The sequence below is a fragment of the Pogona vitticeps genome, chromosome ZW-PAR (genome assembly GCF_051106095.1).
Source record: "Pogona vitticeps strain Pit_001003342236 chromosome ZW-PAR, PviZW2.1, whole genome shotgun sequence".
Lineage (NCBI taxonomy): Eukaryota > Metazoa > Chordata > Lepidosauria > Squamata > Agamidae > Pogona > Pogona vitticeps.
Genome location: NC_135800.1, coordinates 5,654,183 through 5,681,486, shown reverse-complemented (window position 1 = coordinate 5,681,486; position 27,304 = coordinate 5,654,183). Strand labels below are relative to the sequence as shown.

Here is a 27,304-nt window from a genome sequence, read left to right as displayed (position 1 = left end):
TGTGTTTCCCACACCCCTCTTTGCCCGTGGTTCTTGTGACAAAGCAAGGCAGGCAGCATGGCTAATATAAATCCACCCCACCCACCAGAATTTCCTCCCATTTGCTTGGGGGGGGTCTGTCCTAACCAAATGGGTGAAGTGAGCAGGGACGAAGGGGGTAGATCATCAACAACCACCAGCCATGGGTCATATCCTGCATTAGAGGTTTTCACAGCTTCTGTGTGTATCTACTAAGTGATGGACGGGGGTGGGGGGTTGCCTTCCTGCTCTCCCCCACCCACCACACTTCACAAACAAACCCGACCTGGTGGAGATCGTGTTTGGCCAGGACCAGATTAAATGTCTTAATTCACTTTTTTTAAAAAAATCATATATGCCATTCATTCCAAAAGCCTTGGCTGGTAATTGCTTTTAAAAAAAATCCCACCCCAAGTGTTTCTTAAAAGCAGCTTCGAAAAACGACCGGGGAAACACCAATATTTATTTATTTATTCCATTTCTATAATCATCCATCTGCAAAAATTAAAACGAAGCGGAGGGAGGTAGAACACTTTTTAAAACCCAAGATCCGAAAAAAAACAAAACAGAGAAGCTTTAAAAAAAAATTCGCATTTTTAAAAAAATGCGGTTACAGAGCACCGGATTTTTTTTCTCCAAACCCCCCCCCCCCCCCCCCCGTCCCTGCAAGACCCTATTCGCACCCTTAATAAATAGCTCGGTTGTCCCTTTCATTCATCCCTCCGAGCCCTCCCTTCCCCCCCTCCCCCCGCTCCCCGCTGTTCATTCATTCTCTCCAGAGGCCTCCTTAAAGGGCAGCCCGCGGGGGGCGTGGCTTGGGCCCGCGGGGGGGCGTGGCCGTCGGCGGCCTGATTAGCATGTGTCGGGGAGCGTGGGAAAGTCTCGGGCCTTTCTTCCCAGCGGCTGGAGCGGGGCGCGGAGGGGGCGTGGCCCAGGGGGCGTGGCCCAGAGGAGGAGGAGGAGGGGGGTGTCCCGAGGAGGATTTTTTTGGCCGCGGGTGCGGGAGGCGTGCTCGGAATGAAGTGCGGCGCCGCAGATCAGCGGGGGGGGGGGTTCTTTTCTTTTTTGGGGGGGAGAGAAAGAAATCCCCCCCCATATAAACGTGGGATTTTTGCAGAAATGCAAGGAAAGTGGCGGGGGGGGGGGGAAGAGAGAAAGACAAAAGGACAGGACTATGCCCCGCAAGCCATATGGCTTACTCTGGAGTAAGCCAGGGTGTCCCCATAAAGTCGTGCCCCCCCCAAAAAAAACTTGGCCAGCTTTCCGATGCCACAAGGCTCCTCCGTTTGGGGTGGTGCGCGCACACCCCACGGCCAGGATCCTACTGCCGGTTTACACTTGTGTAAGGCAAATCATGTTTCAAGTCTTTGTGGACCGAGGGCAAGGCATTCACGAGGTGCTGGCTGGGGGAGGGGGGCAGCGCTCAACTTTGGGGGACTTTACCCTGGTCCCCATCCACCTAATGGTGCAAGGGCAGCAGGATCTTGCCCCCCCTCTACCCTATTTAAAACTGCAAATTCTACCTCTCTCTTCTGAACGCCTCCCATCCCAGTGCATTAATAGAGTCGTGGGCAATTCTGATCTTCGATCCAGACTGCAGCTTCCTAGGAGGGAAGGCAGCAGCCTTTGAGAAAAACGCAAAAATAGACCCCCGTGGCTGCAATAATGCATGCTAAAAATGAGCAGTTGTACCTTAAAGACGCCCACCTCCTTTCTCTAACCAGAAGCATAAAATAAAATTAATCAACAACCCTTGCCTGCTAAAAATGAAATAACTGCCCGGTGGGAACATCCCTTGCGATGCTGGGCCTCCTTTTCCCACCGGGGAGGGCGCCTGGCGCCCCTCCGGGTGAAAACTGGTCCTTTCTCGGCTTCATCTACAGCTCAGGATGCTTCTTTTTTGAACTTCCTGCTCCCTGCAAGTGTGGGAACCTTTTAGGCCTGAGTGACACGGGCGACTCATTCAGGAAGATGCTGAGCTGCACCATATTCCAACTCTGGATGGGTATCTATGCGTGCCCGCTTCCCACCCCCCCAAGAACAAGTGCTAGAGGTAGGCTGTTTTTTTTTCTTCCTTATCCGCATCCACACCTGCTGTTTCCTGAGAGGACCAAAGGCTCCGGAGAGAGAGAGGATCCTCTCGTCCCCTTGGGAAGGTCTGGCCAACTTCTAAAACTCACATACAGAGAGCAGGAACCGGTTTGTAAAACTCTGGCCGGCTGCCCCGTGGGAAGAGGATGAGGAAGCGGAACTTCCTCCCGGCGTGACGGAGTTCCTGCGCTGGGAGAGACCCTGGCTCTTTCCTTCTCAAGGAGATGGGGCTTCCTTCCCCTTCTGGCTTGGCTCACAGAGCCCTCTTCTTCCTCAAGTGTCTTCTCAAAGGAGGGAGAAAGATGCTCTTCCAAGTCCTCAGCAGATGGGGCGGGGTGGGCACCTGCCCTTCTTCTCTGGGCATGCTTCCGCCTTTCGAGTGCAAGACGCTGTGCTTTTAATTTGACGGCGATGATCGTGTGCCTTCTAAAAGCGGATCGATTTACAAAAGCCAGCGTCCTCTAAAATTTAGCACTGCAGGAGGCAAAATGGCGGGCTTTGGGGTGGGTGGGCGAGGACAGTGGAGGAGGAGCTGCTGAAGGGTTGCGTTGTTAAGCCTCCTGCCCGGAAACCCACCCCCTCCCAATAGAGAAGGGTTTTCCAAATTCTTGTGTCTGTGAGCCTACTGCTGGTCTCCAAAGGCCGGGCCGCAGAAGATGCGAAGTCAATTCTGTACATTATAGATAGCCCGAGATTAGAAAAGGGAGTGCTGAAGAATGCCTGATGGTCACAGCAGAAGCTTTACACGCCTCCTGTACTTTGCAAAGTAGCTTGCTCTGTTTTGTGACTGGACGCCCGCAGGTGTGCTTGGCGCTTCCCTCTGCAGGAATGGCGGCGTTCAGCGCGGGCACGGAAGCCTGTTGGAATCGCATCTCTGGAACACTTAACAGGTTTACAGCTTCTCATTGCTTGGCCCTTAAGGTAAAGGGGATTGAGCAAAGCAGACTGAGATGTGGACGAGGTTAGAGAAAGGGTCGCTAGGAACCCAGGTGCTTTGCACCGCTGAGACCCCCAACAAGTGAAGCAGTGATTCTCAAAAAAACACCTTCCGCGCTTCCCACTGCCTCTATTTAAAAGCAGTCCTGCAGCATCTCTAGTTAAAATTAGATCTTAGATAGCAGATGTGGGGTGTGTATGGGAATGCCAGCTTCCTCCCATCCTTTCTCTTGGCCTAAAGTCACCTCTGCTCAGTATTGGCCCAGTAGCCCAACTCCGGACGGGCAGCTGTCGTGCGGCCACATCTAAGCTCCACTCAGCTCTCCAAGGGAATTACTCAGATTAAGGGAGAGCCTTGATCCTTTCCGGAAGCAACCTGGAATAAGGAACAAGACGCCTGAGGAGGTGGGGAGTGCCAAGAAAAACTGATACGATTAAAATCTGAATTATTTCCAGGCACGAAGCAGCGGGACCCAGAGAACATTGTCCAAAGGGGATCTAAAACTCTGCTCCCCCATTTCAGACATTTAATCACCTCTCTCCTGGGCTAGCTCAGAAGGAGAGCAGAAAGAAACAAGGAGACATGAGAGGATTAAAAGTCGGTCTCCTAGAGGAGATGGGTTTTAAGCCTCGTCATGCGTGAGTGGAGAGCCGGCGAATTGCAAGAGGAAAATGTCCCCCAAGATTCTTCTTGAGTTTCTTCCCTGCGCTCCGGTGCAAGAAGAGTGGGGTAAAGCAAAAACCAATAAAATAAAATAAAATAAACACCTTGAAACAGACAGCGGTGTGACTCCTTCAAGAGAGCACAATCTATTTACTTATTTGTTTCAACATGGGCGGCTGCAGATTACAGCTCAGGACCCCTTCAAGTCCCTCCGTGAACCGTGCTCAGGCCGGATTGTAGAGGCTCCGGCTGCTTTCCGAGACATCCAGCACCTCCTGGAACTGGGAGACCAGCCGCCCGAAGTGGGACCCTTCCCAAAACACTTTGCCACACCGGCTGCAGCCGTAGAAGTAGTCCAGGTCCTCCTTGAGCAAAACGCCTGGTGGGACGGCCTCGATCCTCAAGGGGTTACCGCTGGGCAGCAGCAGGAGCGCCGATTCCTTGGCCAAGCTTGGGCGGTCAGCCAGAGTCGCCCCTTCGGCGCTCCGATGGGAACCGCTGGCTGGGGGTTCGCCTGAGGAAGAGAAGTCCAAGACTTAGCGTTTGCCCATGCGGCTGGCTTCTGCCACTGAAGCCGCTAGGCCCAGTGGAGGACGGCGGCTGGCGGCTTTGTCTTTGGGGGGGGAGGGTACTGGTCTAGCCTTCTCTGGTCCTCTTTGGGGTGGGGTCCTTTCCCCCCTGAGTGCCACTTCTCGTGAGGCAAGGGGTCCGGAGAGGGGCTGAACACTGTCTCTCTGTAAGAATCCCTGGACGCTAGTCTGTTGACGGTTCCTGGGCATGGGGGGGCATCATTCCAGGCTCTGTTTCAACACCTTCAAGGCAGGAGGGTCCAGTGCACGCCGCCCCCCCCTCCCCATGAGACAATCAATTCCACTGATGAACAGGTTCTGATTCTTGGGGAAGTTTTCTTCAGGTGGATCGAAACCTCCTTCTTGTTCATTTCCAGAGAGAGAGAGAGAGAGAGATGCTTTGCTGAAAGGGGGGGGGGTTTCTAGGTCTCTGGCAGGGGCTTTAATCCTGGCTGGGGGATTCTGGAACTGTCCTGTGAAGAAAGGAACCTTCCCAAGCTTGGGGGACCGGCTGGCTCATCTCTCCACCCACCCATAAGACACTCTCCTTTCGTGGAATCCCGAGACAGGCAATTCTTCCCTGAAGCCGTCGCCTCGAAGTTCATTCTTTGCCCCCTGGAATCAGCTTCCTTTCTGAAAGAAGACCCCTTTTTGTCTCTTGGGGGGGCACTGGGCCCCCCAGGGTCCTTTCTGCACAAAATGCCTTGGTGGTCCTCTGCAGGCAGTGCCCCCACCCGGGTGGCCTTTTAAAATGGGTGGAGGTCTTGGACAGGCATCCGAGGAGGGCACGGAGGGGGCAGTGGGGCAGTGGCAAGCAGGGGAGGGGGCTGAGACTGAACAGGCGGTGGGGTGGGGTGGGGTGGGGGTGGTTCAAACCCCTCAGGGGAAAGCTGGTTGCTTTGAAGTGAGAGGGACAGTTTGCAGCCCTTTTCATGGGTCACAAGAGTGGGAGTCCAAGATTCTTAGGGGGGGGCTTCTCTTCCCCTCCCAGAACAAATTTTAAAAATCTGCAACACCCCCCCCAAGACTTTCCCCCCAGTAACAGTGATTTGGATTCCCTCATTACCCTAACTATTCTTATCTAAAAAATAAAAAAATTACACATATATAGTCCTACTGATGTGGGACTTTTTAGAACCATATTCACAATTCAGTATGAGCTGTCAGGTTGGATGGATGGATGGATGGATGGATGGAAGGAAGGAAGGAAGGAAGGAAGGAAGGAAGGAAGGAAGGAAGGAAGGAAGGAAGGAAGGAGCTCATGATGAACAGAAGGAAGGAAGGAAATAAATGATGATGCATGGAAGGAAGGAAGGAAATAAATGATGATGCATGGAAGGAAGGAAGGAAGGAAGGAAGGAAGGAAGGAAGGAAGGAAGGTGATGATGAACAGAAGGAAGGAAGGAAGGAGAAACCAAGCTGAGAGGGATGCAAGGTTAAACTCACAATCATCTACACTGCTGCTGGGCAGACCCTTAATGGCTTGGTTAGCAGTTTGTAGCTAAACCATAATTCATATGCATCATCTAAATATGATGATTAGTTTTTATTTCATTATATGAACCGAAGTGTCCCTGTTCTCCTAAAGGTAATCTACTTCTCCACAGACGGATGTCTGCCACCAGCACTGATTAGGCAAGGAAGCCCTGCTTTGCACCTAATTGCTTAGATCTCATCTCTTGCGGACTCTTCTGACCAGGGGGAAAAGGGGACAGGTAACCTCGCCGGCCATAGGAACCCCTCCCAGACTGACTGACATTCTACATCAACCTCCCCACCCGCTGGAAAAAAGATACCAGTTCCAGTTTTGGAGACTTTTCATCAAATTCAGTGCACATTCAAGCCACGCCATACACCCTCCCCAACCCGGATGGCTGGGAATCTGAGGGAGAACGACAAATTTGCATGGAAGTTCAGGTTCCCAGAAGATTGGGGGGGGGGGGAACGCTGGGTGCCACTCCTCGTGATCCAGGTCCTGGTGAGGGAGGGCAGGGAGGCTCTGCTGGTGGAGGGGGGGGGGTAAACGACACACACACACACAAGACCTTTGCCCGCGCTCCGAATCCACACCCCAGAACATTCTTGGAGTACAAAGGTTCCTGAGAACCGTTTCCTCGGCCAGAGATCACGCCCGATAAGAGGAGTTACAAGTCTGAGAAAGACAACAAGTCCACGGCCTCCCCCAGGTTACAGGTGACTCAAGATTACTCCCGGTTATCGTGCGCGTTCAGATAAGGGCGACGGAGCAGGATGATGGACTTCCAAAGCCCTAGAGGAGGGGGGTCTGGCTGCTTGGTTCCACCCATAGGGCTATTTCTGTGGGTTTGCTTTGGGGGGGTATCCAGAGAGGTTTTTCCCCCACCTCCCGGCTACATCTTGTCACAATGGGGCATGATTCAAGAGACAACCGAGAGAGGGAAGTGGGGAAGGAAGAAGAGAAAGGGGTCTTTCTCTCCAGCCCAGATGCGGGAATCGAACAAGTGGGGGGAGCAGGTTTAGACCCCAGTAAGATCGGGGTCTAAACTGCGCAGCAGCCAGGCACCGCTGGGGGCCTCTTGAGATGGTGCACCAACTCTGCCTGGCTCAAGTCCGGCTGCAGAAGGTCCAGCCGAAGCAGACCGAGACAGAGAGAGGGGCTGCCCCATGGTCATGGAAGGGGTGCCGGCCTGAGACTTCCTTCCCAAACCCACCCTCAGCCTCTGAGCTCCTGTGCGGACCCTCTGCCTGCAGGCTTTTCTCTATACCTCTCCCACAGAGCCATATCCACTTAGTTTTCTGCCTGAGCAAAGGGGGCTACTAACATCATCTGTTGGCCACTGGACTTCCCTACACACTTCTTTGCAAAGCTGAGCTAGGAGATACACACACACACCCTCCGAGGAAAAGGCCGGAGAGGCCTGGGCTCTCTCCCGCCTAGTTTCGCCGAGCCCAGCCCCGGGCGCAGGGCTTTTCCTCCGGACCACCAAAGCAGGAATCCTAGCCCAAGACGAGAGAGAGATCTGTCGGGGCTTGTCAACCGTTCCTGGCAACGGGAGGCCAGAAAGGAAGCAGGCTGGCTCAGATCCTCCTCCAGGAGAAAGGCATAAGGAGCGGGAAGCCTGGGAAAAAACCTGCAGGCCGCCTTAGGTGGAAAATTCAAATGAGTAATTATACAACGATTAATTGTCCTTTTAATAACATGCGAGCTGTTATCATCATCGTAAATAAAAAAGAAAGGGGGGGCGAAGTAAAGAAAAGGCCTGGGAGGGGGATTTCAGACAGAAACACCACGGGGAAAGGTTATCTTTTCCCCAGTGGCAGCCACCACAAACCCAGTGCCACCGAGACTGGCTTGGCAGCGTGGGCTGCTGCCACGGCCCTCTCAGGCTGTCATACGGCAGCCCGTCCAGCCCCTTCCAGCGTCCGCTGCCCGAAATGGAGCTGGCCTTGACCGGAAAGACGAGAACCGAAGGGAGGCCAAAGGTCCAGGAGGGCCTCTTAATGTTAAAGCCACGCCGTGGAACAAACCCACAGAAAATGCGGTGGCGGGCGGTGCAGGAAGAGTCCCCCCATTTGGCAGGACGATCCTGAAACCCCCAAACCAGTGACAAGTGATAAGTCAAGGACGGCGACCCCACGTCCACCCCGGCATCTTGGACCTCGGAGAGGTCCTTTGCTTCCACCCTTGTTCCACAGAGCCACATGAAAAAAAAAGATTTCGTGGCTGGAGTTTTTTTTTCCCCTTTTATTTTCTTATTCTTTTTTTGAGGGGGGGGGAAGAAGGAGAAAGTAAAGGGGGGGGGGAAATCAGAGCCTCTCTGTCTCTCTTCTCTTTCCTTTCCCAACCCCTTTCTCTGTGAGAAACTTGTCTAACCAGCTGGGTCAGTCCTGGGGGCAGGCACCGAAGAAGGAGCCTTGAGGGGGGGGGAGGCTGAAGGGGAAAGTCTTGGGTCTGTCAAACCCAGCCTCTCTCACCAGGAGAAAGCGGGGGAAACCGCCTGTTTCCGTACCATATTTGCTAAAAGGTGTGTGTGTGTGTGTGGGGGGGTCATTTTGTGATGGAGGTGGCGGGGTGGGAGAGTAAGGCCCTGAAATAAAGGAATTATTTGGTTGTGGTGAAAAATACCATCGCTGCTTTAAGTTCCACATCTGGGAGAAACGGAGAATATACGGGAAATAAATAACCCTATCATTAACATTTAACCCTACAGAGAAATGTGAGCATGAGTGCCTTTACTATAGAGAGGTCTCACGTGGAAACTTCGGTATGCGAGGGTTTGTTTTGGTCTGCATTCCATTAAACAGAAAAATCCATTTCATCCTTTGGAAAGAGAAGCCTATCCAAAATCAATGCCTATTCTTCTGTCCGTATTCCTAGCGCTGCTCTGTTCCTGTGGCGGGACCCTGGGAAGCAGGATCAAATTCGCCTCTGATTTTCGAAGGCCGCTCGGAGGCGCAGGACAACGGCAACGCCCACCATCATTGTTTTTTTTAAATCCCTGTTGAAGTAACTTTGCTCCTCCTTAATTCACTACTTCCAAAATGTAACCTCGCTGCATTCTTGTTACTTCAAAAAGACGCTAATTGCAGGCCTCTCTGTTCCCTGCATCTTTTCCCTTACAAGCTCTGGGCCTTGATGAAGATGCTTTAAGGCCGACCTCTTCCTCCATCAGGACTAGGAGCCTGCCAGGAGTTTTTAAAAGGACGGATGAATGGCAGACCGGAAGATCCTCAACCGGATGCAGCTTTTGAGCATGCTCCCCATCCCACCCCCCACCCCCAGATTTCATCCCTCCATATTACCTGAAGGAGCGTCTTCCGCCTTCAAGGGGCCCGACTCTTTCATCATTTGCACCATCTCCTCCTTAGGGATCTTCAGGTACTGATTGCAGTTGCAGGCCTGGCCAGACAGAACAGGGGAGACACGGCTGTGATTTTTTTGCAGTTTCGTTCCCCATTCCCTCTGACAAACCTTCCCCGCCTCCCCCAAAAGGGATATTTCCCTGTGCTCTTGGCCCCCCCCCCCGTTGCTATCGCTCTGCAACAAGGGAGCTGCACATCCACCCCAGCTATGGACGGTGGATCAGGCCCCTCTCTCCACCACCCAGGGTTGGGAGAAGCTCCTTGAACAGCAAGAACGTCAGCCAAAGCGCCCCCAAAGGGCTCCTGGAATTTCTCACCCAAAGAGAGAAAGTTTGGAAACTCCACCTCAGAGGCCCACCACCCGGGGAGGGACTGCCACCCATGTTAAGGTCTCCTCGAGAGTTTCATCCATCTCCGGGGAAGAAGGGCGGGAAGGTCCCTGCACAGCTTTGACAGCCGCCACAGAGATTTTAGTGTCTTTGTGTGTCGAGTGAGAAAGATGACTTACTTCCCAGGAATGCCTGGGAGCGCCCAGGAGAGGAGGAAGACCAGAACTTTAGGGCCTTGGTTCCTGCCGCTCAGGTCTTGCAAGCCCAAGAGCCTGGCCAAGCCCTCTCCTTGAGTCCAGCAGCTGAGGTCCTGCAAAGGCAGTGCCCACCAAGGACCTGGGTGGCAAAGTCCGGCCTCGTTCTCTTTGCACACCAGCCGAATCAGGTCCGTCAGCCGCGTGCGAACCTACGGGAGGTGGCTTGTTTCTCTTTGGAAAGAAATGGCCTTTGAGATTCTCTGATAAAAGCGCCAAGCTTTGCACATGCTGGGGGGCGGGTTTGGGAAGGGGGTTCCGTGGCACTCCAAGGCCACGCCACCAAACCCTGGCAAAATAGCCTTTTATGAGCCCCCCCCCGTTTCCTTTGTGAGGGTGCCCTGATAAAATAAACAAGGCAGAGGCACCCATTTCCCTGGGGATCTGCAATTAGTCATTCACAGGGCACATCTAACGAACTTGAGGGGCTGCCAGCAATGCGTCTTGAACCCTTTGCACTGAACACTACACACCAAGCCAGCTCCGGGCTGAATCACCCACCGGTCTCCTTGCCTCTCGGCCTCATAAAGTTTATTGTCCCAATGTACCAAGGACAAAGGGCAGCCAGCGCGGCTATCCTCGGTTCCTCTGTGTCAGCAACTCCAGGCCGAGGGTGGCTTGGCATTCATGCTTTCACCCAACACCCCTCTGGCAAAGGGGGCCCTTTCTTTCGCCCCACGGAAGCCAGGGATTGGGGCCCTGGTCTTTCACAGCAGGGTTAACACCCAGGGGGTCACATCCACCTCCACGGGAGCTAAAATTCCTCTGTGGCCACCCAAAGTTCAACATTTTCCCCTTGTGATTCTGCGCCCCCCGAGTCCTGCTGGGGGACACCCTCAGCTGGACTGAAAATGCACCAGCAGCCTCCCCAAACTCCGGAAGGAGACTGCCCTGCTTAGGTCTTAACCAAACTTCTGCCCAGTTCAAAGCATTAATTTATTTAATGCAATTAAAATATTTTGAATGCCCGCTCCTCCTGAAAAGAACCCAACGCAGCTTAGCAAAGGAAAAGACGGAAGAGGAAATGATCCTGGACACCATCCTTTAAAATCTTGCCGTTCCTCTGATATGTTCGGATCACAATCCGGCCATCACCCCACTCTTATAGGGAAGACTCGTCATCAAGGTCTCTGTCTGTCCAATAAAGCATCTCCGCAGCCCACGTCAAATGCTCAAAGGGCTCTCTGCTTGCTTGCCTTTGTCACCCCAACCCTATAAAGGAGGTGAGGATCAATCCTACGCCACTGGCTGACAACAGCAAGCATGCCGAAAGCAAAAGGAATGAAAGGGATGCAGACTGACCAGGCTGCAGATTCAACAGATATTTTGGCTCTATCGCGCCTCCCTTACCCCAGTGAATTCCCCAGTGTCGCCAATGCCCTGAAGATCTATCTATCAAGGGTTTGTATGTTGGGGGGGTGGGGTTTTTTTGAGGTTTGCAGCACCCCCCTCCCTTGGCTGTTCCTTTTGCTGCTAAGTCAAGGCAAACACTGTATGAGACACATGCTTGGCAAAAACACCATCTCCAGCTTTACTCCTGTGCACACATGCGCAACCCCCCCCCAAAAAAAGCCCAAGTACAGTTCTTTTGGGAGGCGCTGCAAAGAAGGGGTAGAAGAAGCCATGGGAACATGACAGAAGAAATTGATTTTTTTCCCTTTCACAGGAGAGACCCGTCCCACTCGGATTACAGGCGAGCCGCACCGGGGAGCGCCGAGGAGAGAGGTGGCGCGCGCCGCCAAGCTCCCTGGGAAGGCTTCGGAGGGCATGTAATGCGGATGACACACAGCCTCCCTTGTTCCGATGAGAAAAATCTTTTTCCTCTGGGAGGGTTGGGCCCGGCTGAACGAGCGCCGAGGGGTGGCACCAGCCGAGGACTTGCCAGCTGGCATGACCTTTGCACAGGCCATGTTTGTGGGGTGCAGGTGGAGGGGGGTTGATGGGAAGAGACCCCCGGGGCCTGCCCCACCCCTCTTAGCCAGGGGCACCCAACATAGTCCTGGGACCCATCAGCTGTCCATCAGAGTGGTTGGGTCTGGGGGGGGAGAAGGAGAAACAATGGATGGGTTGGCAGGAAAACTGGAGAGAGATTCATTGAAATAAACAGATTAATAGATAGATCCAGTTAGATAGGTAGGTATGTAGGTAGGTAGACAGACAGACAGACATTCCTTGGACTTCCAGGGCATTCCCCAGTCCTTGTCCAAATCATTCCGGCAGTCAGAATTGCGAACATCAGGACTAGATCCTTGATGGGGAGAAAGGGCCCTTGATTTCCTCCAAGCCCCCCTACGCCTGGGTGAGAATTCAGGAGCACCCTGCCAGACAACGGTCAGAAAAATCGGAACGGTGGGCCAGGCCGGCCCGGAGCGACCCTCGGGTGTTGATCCAGGGATGGGGACGGCCTGGCTGCACTTCCTCCCTCTGCTTGCCCGCCCGCCCGCCTGCAGAGGCATCCTGGCTCACTCTCCCAGCCTGGGAAAGGCTGGGCCGTGGGAACCGAGGCCCGGTGTGACTCCTGCGCTCTGTCAAGGGCTGCGCTTCTGGAGGGTGGCAGCCAAGTTCCGTTTCTCAGGAGGCAGAAGGGGGGGGGGAAGCCTGTCTGGGATTTGGCAGTGACTCAGGGTGAGCTGGCAAGGTTTGCCCGAGCGTGGGAACCACAGGAGGGTGCCTCGTCTTCATCGTCCTCCTCCTCCTCGGCCTCCAGGGCGTGCTCACCTGGGCGACGGCTACCAGCCTCGGGCTCGCTCAGACTGGCAGCCGGCTGCCCTCTTTTGACGTTCCAAAGTTTGTCCCTCTGGCAGCGGTGGGGAGGGGGGGGGGACAGCGCTGAAGGATTCGATTCGTTAGCAGGAAATTCACTCCCGCAGTGGCATGCCTGACCAGCAGCGACAGACATGGGGAATGGGGGTGTGTGTGAAAAAGAGTCTCTCCCCCAGGACTGGCCAGTGCCATCCAAGGTAGTAGGTATGGGGAGGGAGGTTCTGGACCCAAGGCCATTGAGAAGCATCTACCCCCCACCCCTCCACAACAGGGGCACCTCGGGGTTACCCGGGCGAAGGCCATTCCCTTTCTTACGTGCAGAGCGGCTCCCGGACGGCGCTAATTCTGCACGCCGGTCCTCCCTGTTTTGCTCTTCTCCAGGGCCGTGTTTTTAAAAAAGAAAGGTGCATTTTTCTGAGCCTCTCCCAAACATTTTTAGAGAGGCGATGCTTTGCCTATCGTGTGCCCCACTAGGGGTTGATAAGGTTCGCCGGGGCATTGGCTAATCTTTGGAAAACAAAAACCGTCCTATCGGGGACCACAATGATTTGGAAGCCTCAAGGAAAATACCGATTCTCTGGGCTGCGTCCTTTCCTCCCCCCTACGACACCCTCCTACGTCTCGGGCTGCCCTAGTGACTCCCTGGGTGGCTGTCACAAGAGGAGAAGTGGCATCGCCTGGGGGGCCCACAAACACACACACACACACACACAGACACACACACACACACACACACTCCTGCTTAGCCTTGGGAAGTTGCACCCTGGCAGAGAAGGCAAGGCTGGGTGAGATCCTTAGAGGGTCATGATGCCAGAAGCTGTTGCCAAGATCCTCGGCCTGGTTCAAAATTCCCCCCCCCCAGCTGCAAAACTCTCTGCATAGCCCTGCCTAAAGCGACACCACTTTGTTACCGTCCCCCTCCACTCCAGGACAGCAATAAAGAAAGAAACAGACTGTGGAACTCCCCACCACAGTAGGCCAGGCTGGTTTCTTCCCTTGCTGTCCTTCTGCAGGCGGGCAAGGACCTTCTCTCTCTTTCTCTCTGGCAGGTGTTCAGTAACTGATGGGCTTCTGACATAGCTGCACTTTTAAAAAAACCGATACGGTTAAAATCTGCCTTTTAGAAATTCAGCGGCTTACTGAGCTCAAGAGAAAAAGAGGCATAAGGGAAGTGAAGGCTGGCCATTCTGGGGTTAACAAATAAGCATTTTATAAGCCACAGGAGATGCAATGCCCACTGGATGTGGATTTCTCCCTATGCCCAGGGAGACGCGGGCGCAAGGGCTGTGGCAGTCCACGCCCTCACCCGCTCCCTCTGATCCTGGTGTGGGGCCCTCGCCGGAGGCCTGCTAGCGGGAGGTTTGGGGGCTGGGTGGGGAACCGGCTGGCGGGTCCTTTCAAGGTAAATCTGGGCCACCCAGCAGCCTTCTCCCTGCCTGCCCGCCTCGAGAGGCAGAGCCCCAGGCCAGAGAACGCTGGAGGTGGTCCAGGAAAGCACCGGGAGACATGCCACCTGGCCCCAATCCTCCACCTTGGAGGAGAGAAGCAAGTTTCCAGTTTTACAAGTCAGAAAAGCTCATTGCGCTGCTGGGCGAGTGATGTTTCTGGACACAAGACTCCTGACTGGAAGAAGGAAAGCCCAGGATGTCACGAACAGTTTCCACAGGGAGACTCCTCCAGTTCATGCACTAGAAGGGAACGCGTGATCTAACTCCCGGAACTGCTAGTCACATAAACTGCCCCACCTGCAGAACAAACGGGCTGGAAAAAAGGGCAAGGCCAGCGACCCAAAAATCACAGAGCCACACAGTAAGCAGCCTCTTCTAGGAATGGGTAGGCGAGGCAGAGAAACAGCACCTTGATCACAAGGGAAAAGCACAGTAGCACGCCTGTCATGCTTGGACGCACTCTCTTGGCATGTCTAAAAATGCCTTCCCCTCTTCTGGGACAAGCTTGGAAAGGAAAGCTACCAGTCTAGAGGTTTTCTTCTCTTTGGAATTAAAATATTGTGGTGTGTTCAGCACGGACGGGCTAGTGCCCATGTGATTACCGACACTCTTCCTCTCTCCTGGAGCAGCTTTAAAACCGATTAAGTATATATATAAATTTGCAAGTACTATTTAAAATGAAATAGGAGCAAACATGTAAATGGCTAGGCATAGCTATCCGGCTTTAAATGGAAACGTTTTTATAAAAATACAAGTAATACACAATGAATGGCAAGGGTGAGGGCTGAGCTAGCCCTGGGCTCGGTGGGAAGGAAGCTGAGGTGGTGGGTCAAGGCGGGCCCCTATGCCTAAGAAAAGGAGAGGAGACTTCTGGGTCTGGGGGGTTAAGCATCTGGTCTGTCCTCACCCTTCGGCCATCTGGGAGATTCGAAATGAGAGCAATACATTTGCTGTGGGACTTTATCCTACCCGTGCTTCCATCCCCAGAAGATGTGATCCTGTGAACAGAGATATGGTGGGTCCCCTTCCTAAACCCGCCTTGTTCCTACACAACGGGCGGAGCAGCGCCACTCGATCCGAGCGGATATTGTGGGAACCTGACCTTGTCAAAAGTTGTCAGAAGAATGAAAAGAATCCATAAACAGGTCTGATGACACCGTACAACAGGGCAAGGAAACTTCTGAGCGATGGGAAATTGCCCGGGGGGAGAAGAGAACAGAGGTGCGCCCCGTCCCACCTTGCGGGATCACAAACGGCCATTAAGAAGTGCAAGACGCAAGAGATCATTTGCTTTCAGTGTCCACCAAGTCGGCACATTTCAGCGTATGTTGAAAGAAAAGGGTCTTATTGGTGTGTTGCACCGTCAGAGATGTTTAGTGACCGAGGTAGCCCAGTGCAAGGGCTAAGCGAGTCTGATGGGAAGTCACGGATTCCCATCTTGGCCTGTGACCCTGCTCCCCCCCCCCAAGAGAAACGGATGACTCCCGGCTCCGGACCTCACAAGGGTGTGAAGAGAAGGGAGACAGGAACAGTGCCCCAACTTTGCAAACTGGGAGGTTGTAAAAAGTCCAGAGGTCATCCTGCCCGGGTCCAGAGTACTGGAGGAGGCTTAGGAGACCTGGTTCCCACCCCCCCAAAAGCCGTGAAAGCGCACTGGGAGTTTAACCCGGGAAGGATAAAATGTGGATTAAAGCAATGCAGGCCTTGAGGTCCTTAGAGAAAAGGAAAGAGACAAGGGTAATGGACGTGTCCTAAAGGACAAAGAGAGCGCAGCCTTAAATTGCTTCAAACGGGCAATGTAATAGGCTTTTTGCCCGTGTGTGCGTGTCCTGGCACTCCAAATAAGCCAGTGCATTTCATCATCTCCCACTCCCGCTGTGTCAGTGGGAAGGACACCCTCCCTTTGCCCTGGGGGGGTGAGCAGAGATCCCAAAGAAACCAACGGCTTGTGGGAGGCGGGGGAATGGGTTAAAAGGGAGAACCAGGAGACGCCACGGCTTCCTAACCTACTGCCACTGTTTACGTCGATCCGGCTCCCTTCCTCGTCTCCTTCTGCGGCCACCGCGGCTGCTTTTTGCACTTTACAAATAAATGCTCTTGAGCAGGGCATTCTGGGAAACATTTTTTTGTCCAAAAAAAGAGAGAGAGGAACTTCTGATGCTTCCTTGAACCGAGAGGCAGCCTGGCTGCCTTACATTTGGGCTTAACAACAATGCTTTCGTTGGGTCAGGAGGCAAAAGGCAACAAATTCGCACAGGGCCCTTCAGGTCGGAGGGGTGGGTTGTTCCTGCCCCCCCCCCCCAAAAAAAACATAACAGGCTCCTGGTAGCATGGAATGACTCTCAACATTCAGTGTGATACCCACAGTCCAGCAGGACCTTCTTGGTAGCGGCCTGCGGGTTGTTATAATCCCTTCTCTGCCTGGCACTATCGCGATTCTGGTGCTGGACGAGAGCTGGCCACAGTACAAACACACTGCACTGCACTACTCACATGGGGGGGGGGAGAGAGATACATCCACACACACCCTGCTCAGAGGCTGAAACACAGAGGTTGGGTTGAACCCTCTAGTTACTTCTTTGTTTCCTGCTTTTCACTTATTTACTTATTTTCGCTACTTCTTGACCAAGCAATTCTACATTGTAACAGAAAGCTGAAACGTGTTTACAAACACACAACCCAACTGTGTCTTTATTCTTTTTCTGGTATACAGTAAAAGGTTTAGAATGAAAACACTACCTGTAGCTCAGATTCCAAGGTAGACTTCTCCTGGACCGGGAGGTTCCAACACAGCCTCTGTGAAGGTCAGCCACTGACAGAGCCTCCCCCTTCGTTAATTTGTCTAATTTAAATCAGTGGCTACAGAGGAGTCTCACGGCATCACTGCTGGTCTTTCATTAACTCTGCTAAACAGAAGGGGTCTGACTCCTGCTCCCACAGATACCACCTGTTCCGTTTTAAAAAGAAGTAAACAAGTTTCTAGCCCTTATGACCACATACTTACTTATTTATTTAGATTTATACCCCGGCCATCTAGACCAAAGGTCTACTCTTTTTTTTTCAAAAGAAGTAACAAGTTTCTAGCCCTTATGACCAACACACTACGTCCTGCAGAGAGCACAAAGCAACACGCCCATTTCAAGCAACTAAAATATACACAAGTGGGGGGGGGGAGAGAAAAAACACACTAGAAAATTTCAAATCTGCTTTCAACAGCTTGAATAATTGGGAGCGGGCCATTTCACATTGCAAAGGCTAATTCATAGGCACAGATGAAGATTTAAACACGATTTTAATAATTTAAACCGAAAGGGCCGCTCGCTTGAGTCAAAGTGCGGCTTATTGGGCTGGGAAAGGCTGTGAGTGGGCATGGCTGGTGCCAAGCGCTCCTTCCCGGGGATGATGGGCAACATCCAGCCCCCCCCCAAGCCCCCTTCCTCTCTCCTGTAAGCTCTTTCCCACCGGATGGCCCTTCAAAGGGACCGTTTGTCTTTTTTTTTTTTTTTTTTTGCTGTACCTGGGGATCCCACCCTCTCCCCCAAGGGGTAAGCAGGCTGGTTTTATGAACTGCCACAGCTCTGCAAATGGACACGGGGGGGGCGAGGGGCACATGGGGAAGGCGTGCGGCTGTTGTGCGAGTAAACAACTTCCTCCACCCAGAAGACTCCCTTCCTCTCCCACCCCCTTGCCCTGGGCAAGACAAAAGGGAAGAAAGGAGGCCCCCGCTGGGAGCCAAAAGGGCAGGTGAGGTTTTTTAAAAAAGAAAAAGGAACAAGTGCTTCAAAAGAAGCAAAACCAACAGACGGACCCTCCAGGGAAGCCCCATGTGAATGTAAGAAAGCCACAGCTCATCCCTGCCTGGCACTCGAAGGTAAACTGCAACTAAACACAGAGGCTCCATGGAACCTGCTTAAAAAATCCCAGGTCTCTCCGAGGGCAACAAGCTCCCTGCAAGGATGGCCAGCTGGGGAATCTTCGGAAGCCCGTCAAGGAGATCTGCAGGGAAAGCATTTGGAAAAGCTTCTAAATATTTCTGTAATATACATCGACCAGCTGAAATCCAGAGTGGCTGGAAGTCCTCGGTGTTTTTTTGGCTAGCACAATGAACACCCAACCCGCAGTGCCTTTATTTCTCCTCATTTCAAGGCTGCCTCTTTTAATTTAAACTCGCAGATGAGTCCATCAATCTTGTAGCTGATAAAAGCTTAAATGGGCGGAGGCCAGTTCTGAACCAGTCAGAGGGAGAAAGTGAGGGCCTTCTGTCTTAGTTTTGCTTCTGGCGAAGAAACAAACATGAAAACATTACAGATAAACCTCGCTTTCCAGCCGGGAGCAGCCACTTCGGTTTATTAAAACATCGGGGCGGGGGGGTGTTTGCTGTCGTTGTTTTGCGAGATACTCCCTTCGGTATCTCTCGACGACTCCGCCTGACCTTGGCGTTTCAGGAACGTGAAATGGATTTAATCGGCTAAAGAGCCAGAGATTCAGCCTCTGGAAAGGATGCTCCCTTAACTGCCCGGGCCTCTCTCAGTGAAGGCGTTCAATAATTTCTGCCTAACATCTGAAATCTCATGGACGGAGGGGGTCTAAAGATGCTCAGACGTCGGGAAACCCGGCGGCTTTGGCTCTTCGCAGGACTTTCTGTGCTAAGAATAAAGGGTGATGGAAAGCGATGCATCGCAACTTGGATCAATGACCTTAATGATGGGACTACAAAGCGCAGAATCTCTCACCGAAGCACTCTGGAGGCTGTAGTCCAAAAGGATTTCCTAAGCTTTTCTCTTCCCCTGTTTCCTTCATCCTAAGTTATGGTCTCGTGGGCCTCTTTCCCTTTGGTAACAACCCCCCCAAGCTTGCCCCACCATCGCCACCATTCCCGAGAAGCTAGAAGCAAGCTTTGCTGGAAAACGCAACCTTACTTTGCTCGCCAGGGCTGCACCCCAGATGTTCCCAGCTGCTCTCTGAGCAGCGTTACTTCTGTATGGGTCTATCTCTATTTTTTTTTCTTTTCCTTTTCAAGAAAGAGCAATGATTTTAGGAGGATTTTAACACTCTCTGGTTTCGGGTGCCGTGTGCGGTTTGCTTCTTTGACTCGCACGGGGGAGGCGTACGAGGCGAAGAAGCAACAGAAGGCCGCTGGCTCTCCGTTCTTCCCTTCTACCTCCTTCCTCAATTGATACCCCTCTCTGACAAACAAGACGCCCGCAGGTGGGGCACCGTCTCTCTTTTCGTCTCCTTTCGTATTCTAGAACTCCGATCAAGAGCTCCGTTCAAAGTGGAGGTTTGCAAACTTCTTCGTATGGATTAACTCCATCTATAGGGCTTCCTTCCTCTACTGACCTCAAGGCAGCTGTATTTCTAGTCAACCAACACACACAGAATACATCACAAGGGTTTCCAAAGGCGCTTCTCCAACCAGAGACCTTTCAGATTCATGGCGATAGTCTCTCCTCCCCTCGCCTGCCTGTATGCGCGCACAAGATTTCCCAGGGCTTCTGTCTGTGCCCGGTTGGCCCCTTCCTCCCCCCCCCCATGAGAGGAAGCCTTTGCTTCTGACAGAAGGCCCTGGGAGCTAGAAGGGAAAGGAAGCAGGACAAAGAGCCACAACAGAGAAGCCCTGTCCTTTACACACACAAACACACACCCCCGCTGCCCACCACCTTTTGGAAAAGAAGTGAGCATGTGAGGAGGAGCCTTGGGGGGGGGCTATGTGAGTGCGAGCGGGGGGCAAGGCTAATGAGAAAGGAACCGCTTCCCAAGGCCGGCCAGAAGGAAGTGTCAAAAAGCTCACAGCTCCTTGTGTTGCTCTCACCTCTCCATCACGCCCCCCCCCCCCCGTGTGAGAAGCACACTCTTCTTCTTCTGCCATAAGGAAGTAACAGACAGTAAGGAACTTTTCTCTGTCTTTATCCCCCTTCCACAGAAGAGAAAGGGCCCCTCTTTTTCCTGGTGCAAAAGAAAAAAAAAGGGGGGGTTGCATAGAGTTTCCCAGGAATGAGGAATGGGAGCGAAGAGGTGTTGGGGGGGGGGAAGAGGCGTGGAAGGCAGGAGAGACCTTTAAGGACCACCGTTCTCTGGGCTGGACCTGCAGGCTGTCCCAGGTTCATGCTGGGAAGTGATTAAGTGATCAAGGCAGGGGTGGGAGGGCAAAAGTTTGGAAAAGAGCCAGAGGGTCCCAAGAGAGAGAGAGAGAAAGATGGGCCTCCTCGTTCTCCACTTTCGTTTTCCCACCTCCCTGCATCCTGCAAACTCAGGGTGGACAGGCTCCGAGGCTCCCGAGAATGACAGCCTTTAGGGTCCCCTTCCATGTCTCTTGGATTCGGTGCCCATCGTTTTGGCTTTTTTGACCTGCATTTCTGCTACGAAGCCCTCTGGGACTCACACCTTCGCCCACCCCCACCCCCGTTCTCCGCTACCCACCGACTCCTGCAAAGCCAAGAGACTGGCCCCTTCCTCTGGCTAAGGACTCCCAAGCATCTCAGCCCTCTCTGTAAAGCCAGAGAAAAGGCTGGCGTTTGAATCCCCAAAGGGCTGGGTTGGTGGTTGCCCCCTCGGCCAAGGGCCCACCGCTGCTAGCTGCAAATAAACTCTTTCTAGAAGGCATGGGAAAGATTCTGGTCTCTGCCACTTCTTCGGAGGCTGGCCAGAGACATGGTTAGCACACCATCACATAACAACCACACACACACACACCCCTACAGAGGCAACCAGGAGCAATGCTTCAGTTCTGCAGCCACATGGATTTGTATCCTAATTCTGGGGCGGGCCGGCAGGATGCTCGGAGCAGTCAATTTCACCGACTAGTCACACCCCTGCAATTCTCTGCCTGCCTGCCTGGATCCCCGCGGAGCAGAGGAAGCCCCAAGTTCTAGTTTTACCAGCCAGGGAACAAAACTTCCTCCTCCTCTTCCCTGACCGACTACCCCCCCCGCCTCGCGTCCCTCCACAGGCAATCACAGTTGAAACTGCCAGGCCACCCCTTGGCTGCCCCCGGTCATTGGAGGATGACCTTCTGCACTGGGCCTCCTTCACAATCGGCCCTGCTGGAAATAAACAACGGAAACCCCTTTCAGATAAAGGCCGCGAAGCTGGAACCCTGCTGAGAAAGTGCAGGGCTCTCTTGTCTTCGGAGCAACAAGGAGGAGCAGGAGGCCGTGCAGCAGAAGGGCTTCCCAGAGGCTGGTTTGCACCCTGCCCTGGCCCGGTCTTTCTCCTCCCATCTCACGGGACGCTGGGAAATGAGGGGGTCCCCCCGGCTCCTATCCCATCGGGATCGACCGGACGAAGCAGAGCAATGCAAGCACCGAGCCCGGCGGCACGAACTCTGTGTCTCCCATGTCCATTTTCAGTTCCAGAAAGGCCAGGATGTTCAAACTCATCACAGACAATTTAAGGAGTAACAGACGCCTTTGCAGGCAGCCGTCAGGATAGAAGTGGGGCAAACAGTTAGTCTCCGTAACCTTCGTTTCGGATTTAAGAAACCGCCAGACCCTTTAAAATGGCCTTTTAGAAACCAGAAGTGGCTGGCATGGTTTGGCTCCCCGCTGCACCCGCCACCTGTCCCCTGCTCCATGTCCACCTGGGGTCAAACGGGTGCAGCAGGTTTTTGAAAGAGCTCCCAAACCACACAACCTGTGGAAGCTCTTTCTTTTCGACTGGGGGAGCCATTTTTCTCCGTCCGGTGCCAGCCATCACCTCCTTTCCCCATTGCATCACCATCTCCAGGATCAAAGGACTGCCTCTTATCTATGCCAAAGACATGAGAACAAGGGCAGGGGTGGAGGTGGGGGGGGGAAGAGAGAGAGAGAGAAGGCTTTGGTATCCACCCTGTCATTCTGAGAATTTTTAACAACCAGGAATGAAAGCAGTGCAAGGAGAGGCACTCTGTGTTGAGCGGAAGGCAGCGATAGACTTATGAATCAAGAAGTGCAGTACGTTCAGGAGCAGTCTACCGGAAAGCCAGTGTGTGGGGAGCAACTGCAGGAGAAAAATGGGGGGGGGGTTTAGAAATCTTTTTAAAACAAACGAACGTCTATGGGTCCAAACATGGTGGTGGCTAGTGGGGAACACACACACACACACACACACACATATTTCTCATTTGGGGACACCCCCCCCGGGGCAGAACGGGGAGACCTTTCCTGGCTTCTGTCCCTCTCACAGGGTCCTCCTGGCTCCGCTGGCCTGCCTCAGGCTGGGAATCAGGATCAGTCCCAGAGACTCTCAGAGGACGGGGGGGGGGGCCTTTTCCCACAAAGACTGGAAGCAGAGAGACAGGATCCTGCCCCGTTCCTTCCACCTTGCAAATAAACTTCTCAAAAGGGAAGGCGCCCCTTTCCCTCCACCCCCACAACACCTCCGGTTTGCATTAAACAGTGGGTTTCTTGAGGCAAAGGGGTGTGTGTGTGTGTGTGTGTGCGAAGGGGGGGGCGGGAAACCCTCTCCCCACCCCAAATACAAACCAGCACGGCGAGATCAACCGTTTCCATGGGTTGCTCCTCGCTCACAAAGGAGACTTTTGGTCTCCCATTGTCCGGGAACTGAAAGCAGTTCTGTCTTTTTGGCAAAGAAGGGAGAAGGCGGGGGGGGGGGGGAAGGAGGGAAAAGAAGGGACACCCCCACACACACACATACACACACTCACATGCACGTCTCCAGCTAATCTCGTTAGGTTAAACTGTTGGACAAACAGACGGAAGGCCAGGAGCTTTGGGGAATGGCCTGGAAAGGGGTTTGAGGACAGTCCTCCCTGTGGCCCAGAGGTCAGTGTGGCTTGCGGCGGCAGGGGGTGGCCTTTGTTCTGCAAAATGCCGGAGAAAGCAAAAGGCCCCCACAAAAAAGAAATTGGGAGAAGAGAATGGGGGGCGGGGTGGGAGAATCCGCAGGGCTGCGTGTGCTCTGGCTTGAAAGGTTCATCTCCCAGTTAGAACCATTATGGAATCAAAGACCCACAGAGGTGAAAGGCCAGCTCAAGAAACGACCCTGAAAGGTAGGCCAGTGATATCCCTTCCTCCCCCTCCTCTCTCTTTCCACTCCACCCATGTGGGGCATCTCACGCTAAGGCCAGCCAGGGAATAGGGGAGAATTTGATTTCTGTTTATTTATTCGTTTCTATGAGTTTTCCAAAACTCTTTGCCTTCAGAATGGAAAGCACGTGACACTTAGGAAGGAAGGAAGGAAGGAAGGAAGGAAAAAGAGAGAGAAGGAAGGAAGGAAGGTGAGAGAGCCTGAAATGGACAAATCAGTCCACCCAGACCAGAGGGAGGGGGTTTGCACTCTGGACTCAATGTTCATGGCAGGCACTGAATCCGTGCACATTTGACCCTTTTGGTTCCGAACGAGGGTCACACACACACACACACACACACCCGTATTCTCCTCCAAGACTCCTCCTCACCTGTAACACAAAGAGAGCAAGGAACTACAGCACCACCCTGTCCCTGTCGGGAGCCAAATGCAGATTCTGCCACTGCCTGCCCCCCCCCCCCCGGTCTGCCCAATTCTTGATTCCAGCTGTTAGCCAGGAGAAAGCAGACCTCCGGCCGGATCTGGTCCCCTTCCAGCCGGCCCTGCACTTGTTTCTCTCCCTGCAAGAGCCACAGAGGAGGAGGAGGAAGAGGCACAGAGGGGTGTGTGTGCTATTTCCCTGACTGGTAAAGGATGAGGCCGGGTATGTGTGTGTGCGTGTGTGCGTGCATGCGCTAGGCTTCCTACTCTCCAGCCCAGGCAGACGGAGGCCAACCCCCTGCCGCACAACACCCCCCCCCACATGCGCCCGAACAAAGTGGAGTGTGAGAAAAACCTGTCGGCTTGCTAAGCAGTGTGGGAAAGTGGGGGGTGGGGTGCCAGGAGGCTTTTGAGTCACAGCAAAGGCAGGGGGGTGGGTGGGGTGGGGTCGGGTGGGAATCCAAAAAGAGAAAAGACGACTGGGGGGGGGAGTCAGCAGCAGCAACAGCAGGAGGGGCCGGGGGCTGGGCAGGTCCCACCAAGGATGGGGGGGTTGCATGCCCCCCCACATGTATGTGATACACCCATTCGGGGCAGGGTGGGGTACGTAGGTAATTGGTGGCGCTGCTGGGGTCCAGCCAGAAAAAGAAGACTCAAATGCTACAGCCTCCTTTAAGGAGGAGGTACGGGGGGGGGTGGTTTGCGGCTCAAAGGAGTTGCATTCTTGGACTACAACTCCCAGCAACATGGTGTGTGTGGGGGGGGGGGATGTAGCCGCAGGCCAAAAACAGCCCCTTTTCCAAGTTCTGGTTTCCAACCCAGGGATTGGGGGGGGACTTATTGGTTTCACAGGACAGGTATGGGGGGGTCCATCACCTCCCGGCACAACATCCCAGTTTGCCCATGGGAAGAAACAAGGAAAAGAGGGGCAAGCTGGTGGGGGACCATGGGAGTGGTAGTCCCACTGAGGTGGAGGAGGAGGCCAAGAAGATCCAAGGCGGCGGCTCTGAACTCATTCTCGCAGGCTTTTCCTGGCTGTCGTTTTCTGCCATTTTTTGGGGGGGGGGCTTTATTTGGGGGCAGGGAGAGAAGGAAGGCAGCCCGCCCGCCCCCCTGGTCTTCCTTGCCTTTCATTTCTGTTCTTATATCACTCATTTTTGCTCCAAGGAGGGTCCGAGTAAGCTGCATCTCCCTCAAAGGAAATCGTGACTAAAAGGTAGGGCAAAAACAACGCGAAAAAGCAGGATCTGTGCCACGGGACGGGGGCAAAGGGCAGTCCCTGGGTCTCTTCGCAACCACCCTCCCAGAGATGGATGGACACACACACACACAGACACACACACACACCGGGAGGTGTATCTTCCCACCTACCCACCCACCCCCACCCCCGGATGCTGCTGCTGGAAATCTCTCTAGGTTCTTGGTCAACTTTTCCTCCCTCCCGGCCTGGGTTTCATCTCCTCTTTTGCCAGGCAGCATAAAGGGCAGGCCACGTGGAGACACGAACACCGAAGGGGGTGGAAACCCCCCAACAGGACACCGAGAAGTTAGACAGACCGACCCTTGGCAACCACCCTCCTCCTTTCTCTCTACTCGTTCTTAAGCCTCCTCCTTAAGCGCTTCTTAGGTGCCTACTCGTCTTCTCTTCCAACACCTTTATGGCTGTATACAGGGTGGCTCCCCTCCTGCCCACTTTGTGCTTACAACAGGCAAGGGTGCAAAGGTAGGACAGAGGCATCCAGAGATACACTGCCTCTGAACATGGAGGCTTCACGGAACCCAGAAGGGGTAGCGGATCTAGACCCCCAATTCCCCCACATCTCAGCCACCTCACTGCTAAGAGTGGTGGCACAAAATCCGAGAAGTATGTGATCCGTGTGCTGTGAATGATTCCTTTATAGCGCAGGCCGGTCCCCGAAGCGTCCGCTAGACCGAGAGGCAGCATGACCACAGAGAAGGAAGGTTCTTCTCACAGCCGAGATGAGATCTCGCTCGAGAGGCGGAGGAAGAGGAAAAGGGAGAGCAGGCGGTGGCGGTTGTGGTGAGAAAACAGAACCCTCTCATTGAAAGCAACCAGGATCAGGTGCCTCCAGAAAAGCCACCAGATCAAAGCTTTTGGGTCTTTGGCTGGGAGGGGGGGGTGCATTGACGTCACCCGGGCTGTGAGAAAGGCACTGGGGGAGGAAGTTCACACCCACCCGCAACCGAGAGCAGCCGCCTGGCCTTGAAAACAAATCCCTTCCCATCAGCCTTCCTAGAACGGGGGGAATCCAGTGGAAGAGTGTTTTAAAAAATGCTTTAAAATACCTGCACCAGTGCAGAGTCTTAGGATCCAGGGATATATAAGACAGGTTGGAAAGCTATGACAGATAAAAATAAAACATCTCAGTCCAGAGTGTTTGCTCAGAAAGGCCGCTTGCTCTGTGCCTGTAGGGTGTCCTGCTCTGGCCTGGCCTGGCCACACTTGGGGGAGAGAGAAAAGTGGGAGACTCTCTCGCAAAACAGACCCGGCAGAAGCGCTCGCCCTCCAAAGAGGCTCCCTGTTACACCTCTGCACGAGTCTGCCCCTGATCTAATACAAAATCCGTATGCGCAGATGTGACTCAGAACCGAAGCAGAGGACGGGGGACAGGGCGCGTGGGGGCTGCTCAAGTTGGCTGTTTCTCCTCCTCTGAAGATAAACTTTGGGCTCAAGGGGTGTCCTTCCAAATTTGGAGAAAAAGCACCAGAAATCTGGAAACAGTGGAGAGGGAGCAACAGGAAGATCGGGCTGAGAAATCTGGTTCCGGGACGCTCCACCTGGCAGAGCGTGGGAATCCCGCCTCCTTCTAAGGGACTCACTCAGGGAAAAGAGGAGAACCAAGGACACCTCCGCATTCCTCCTGTACCCCTTTTCTTCTCTGCCAGCGCCAATCCTGCTGCTGGAGGCACGCTGGATGGGTGACACGCTGGCCCATCCCAGGCGGCAAGGGTGCCAGAGGACACGGCTATAATTAGCCAAGGGCTCTAATAAGGTGGCACCTTTCAGAGTACCCATCTGCCCTGTTCACAGGAGTCTGTTTCCCATAGGAAATCTCTCTCCCCAAAGTTTTAGGACTGCAAAAAGCAAGAGATACCCTCTCATCCTAGCGCTCGCTCAGTTGCTTCCAGCTGGGTACCACTGCTCTGCCTTATGTGCAGAATTTTACTGGGGGACCCTGACTCTTCTCCCATATCCCCCCCCAAAAAAACTCCAAACTGTGTCATGAGATTGTTTCAACTATTTTCCGAGTTCCCGAATTGTTATTCCATTTTATTGATTTGGTTTATTACATTCCACTCTATTGGTGTAAGGTAGGAGAAAAATACCTGTATATGACCAGAGCGGAGGATGCTCGTTATTTCAATGCATCATGTAGGGTTTCCCCCCCCTATTGGTCTCAGCTCCACCTCAGCTTAAGTTAAGTACCTAAGGCTGTCTCCTCTGTTACCTGTTGGCCATCCGGGGAGGGAAAAGGCGCTCCTTGTCAACCTTACCAAACAGCCAAACCAAAAAAAATAAAAGAGGGAGAGAGGCAGATGGTGGGGCTGGAAGTGAGAATCGCAGCCATAAAGGATCAAGAGAAGACACCGCCTGGACCCAAGCCAGAGAGGAGGGAGGGGCCAAGGGAAAACAACAACAGCACTAAGAATAATGATAATAAGAACCAGCAACATCAGACCCTCCCTTGCCTGGGTGGGGCGTGTGATGGGAACATTGAGCTTTGAACCAGAGTCACCTCTCAAGGGTGGGGTTTTTCTTTTGGGGGGAGGGAGGGCAGCCTTCTGCCAGAGTCGCTGAAAGATTCAGCCCTGGGGGGCCGGTGATCGGAAGAGAGCTGGCTTCCATGAAAGCAGCAGCCAGAAAAAGAGGGGGGGGGAAGAGAGGGTGGGAGCTCCAGGTAGGAACTCTTGGGGCAGAAGG

The 27,304-nt window shown here is 53.5% G+C and overlaps 1 protein-coding gene and 1 long non-coding RNA gene across 7 annotated transcripts in view; one reads left to right on the top strand and one right to left on the bottom strand.

Moving 5' to 3' along the window:
- Positions 1-3,826: 3,826 nt before the first annotated feature.
- EXD3 (exonuclease 3'-5' domain containing 3) overlaps positions 3,827-27,304 on the bottom strand; it is a 72,705-nt gene continuing 49,227 nt past the window's right edge. For all 6 annotated transcript variants that reach the window (XM_072984569.2, XM_078382641.1, XM_072984567.2 and 3 more), the window contains 2 exons: positions 9,061-9,157; positions 3,827-4,223 (listed from right to left, as the gene is read on the bottom strand). In XM_072984569.2, the coding sequence (XP_072840670.2) occupies positions 3,934-4,223; positions 9,061-9,157 (387 nt within the window). In that variant the 3' untranslated portion in view covers positions 3,827-3,933. The remainder of the gene's footprint in view (positions 4,224-9,060; positions 9,158-27,304) is intronic.
- LOC144585112 (uncharacterized) lies at positions 6,297-8,800 on the top strand. Its single transcript, XR_013539617.1, has 2 exons — positions 6,297-6,471; positions 8,636-8,800. It is a non-coding gene; the product is annotated as an uncharacterized LOC144585112 (long non-coding RNA).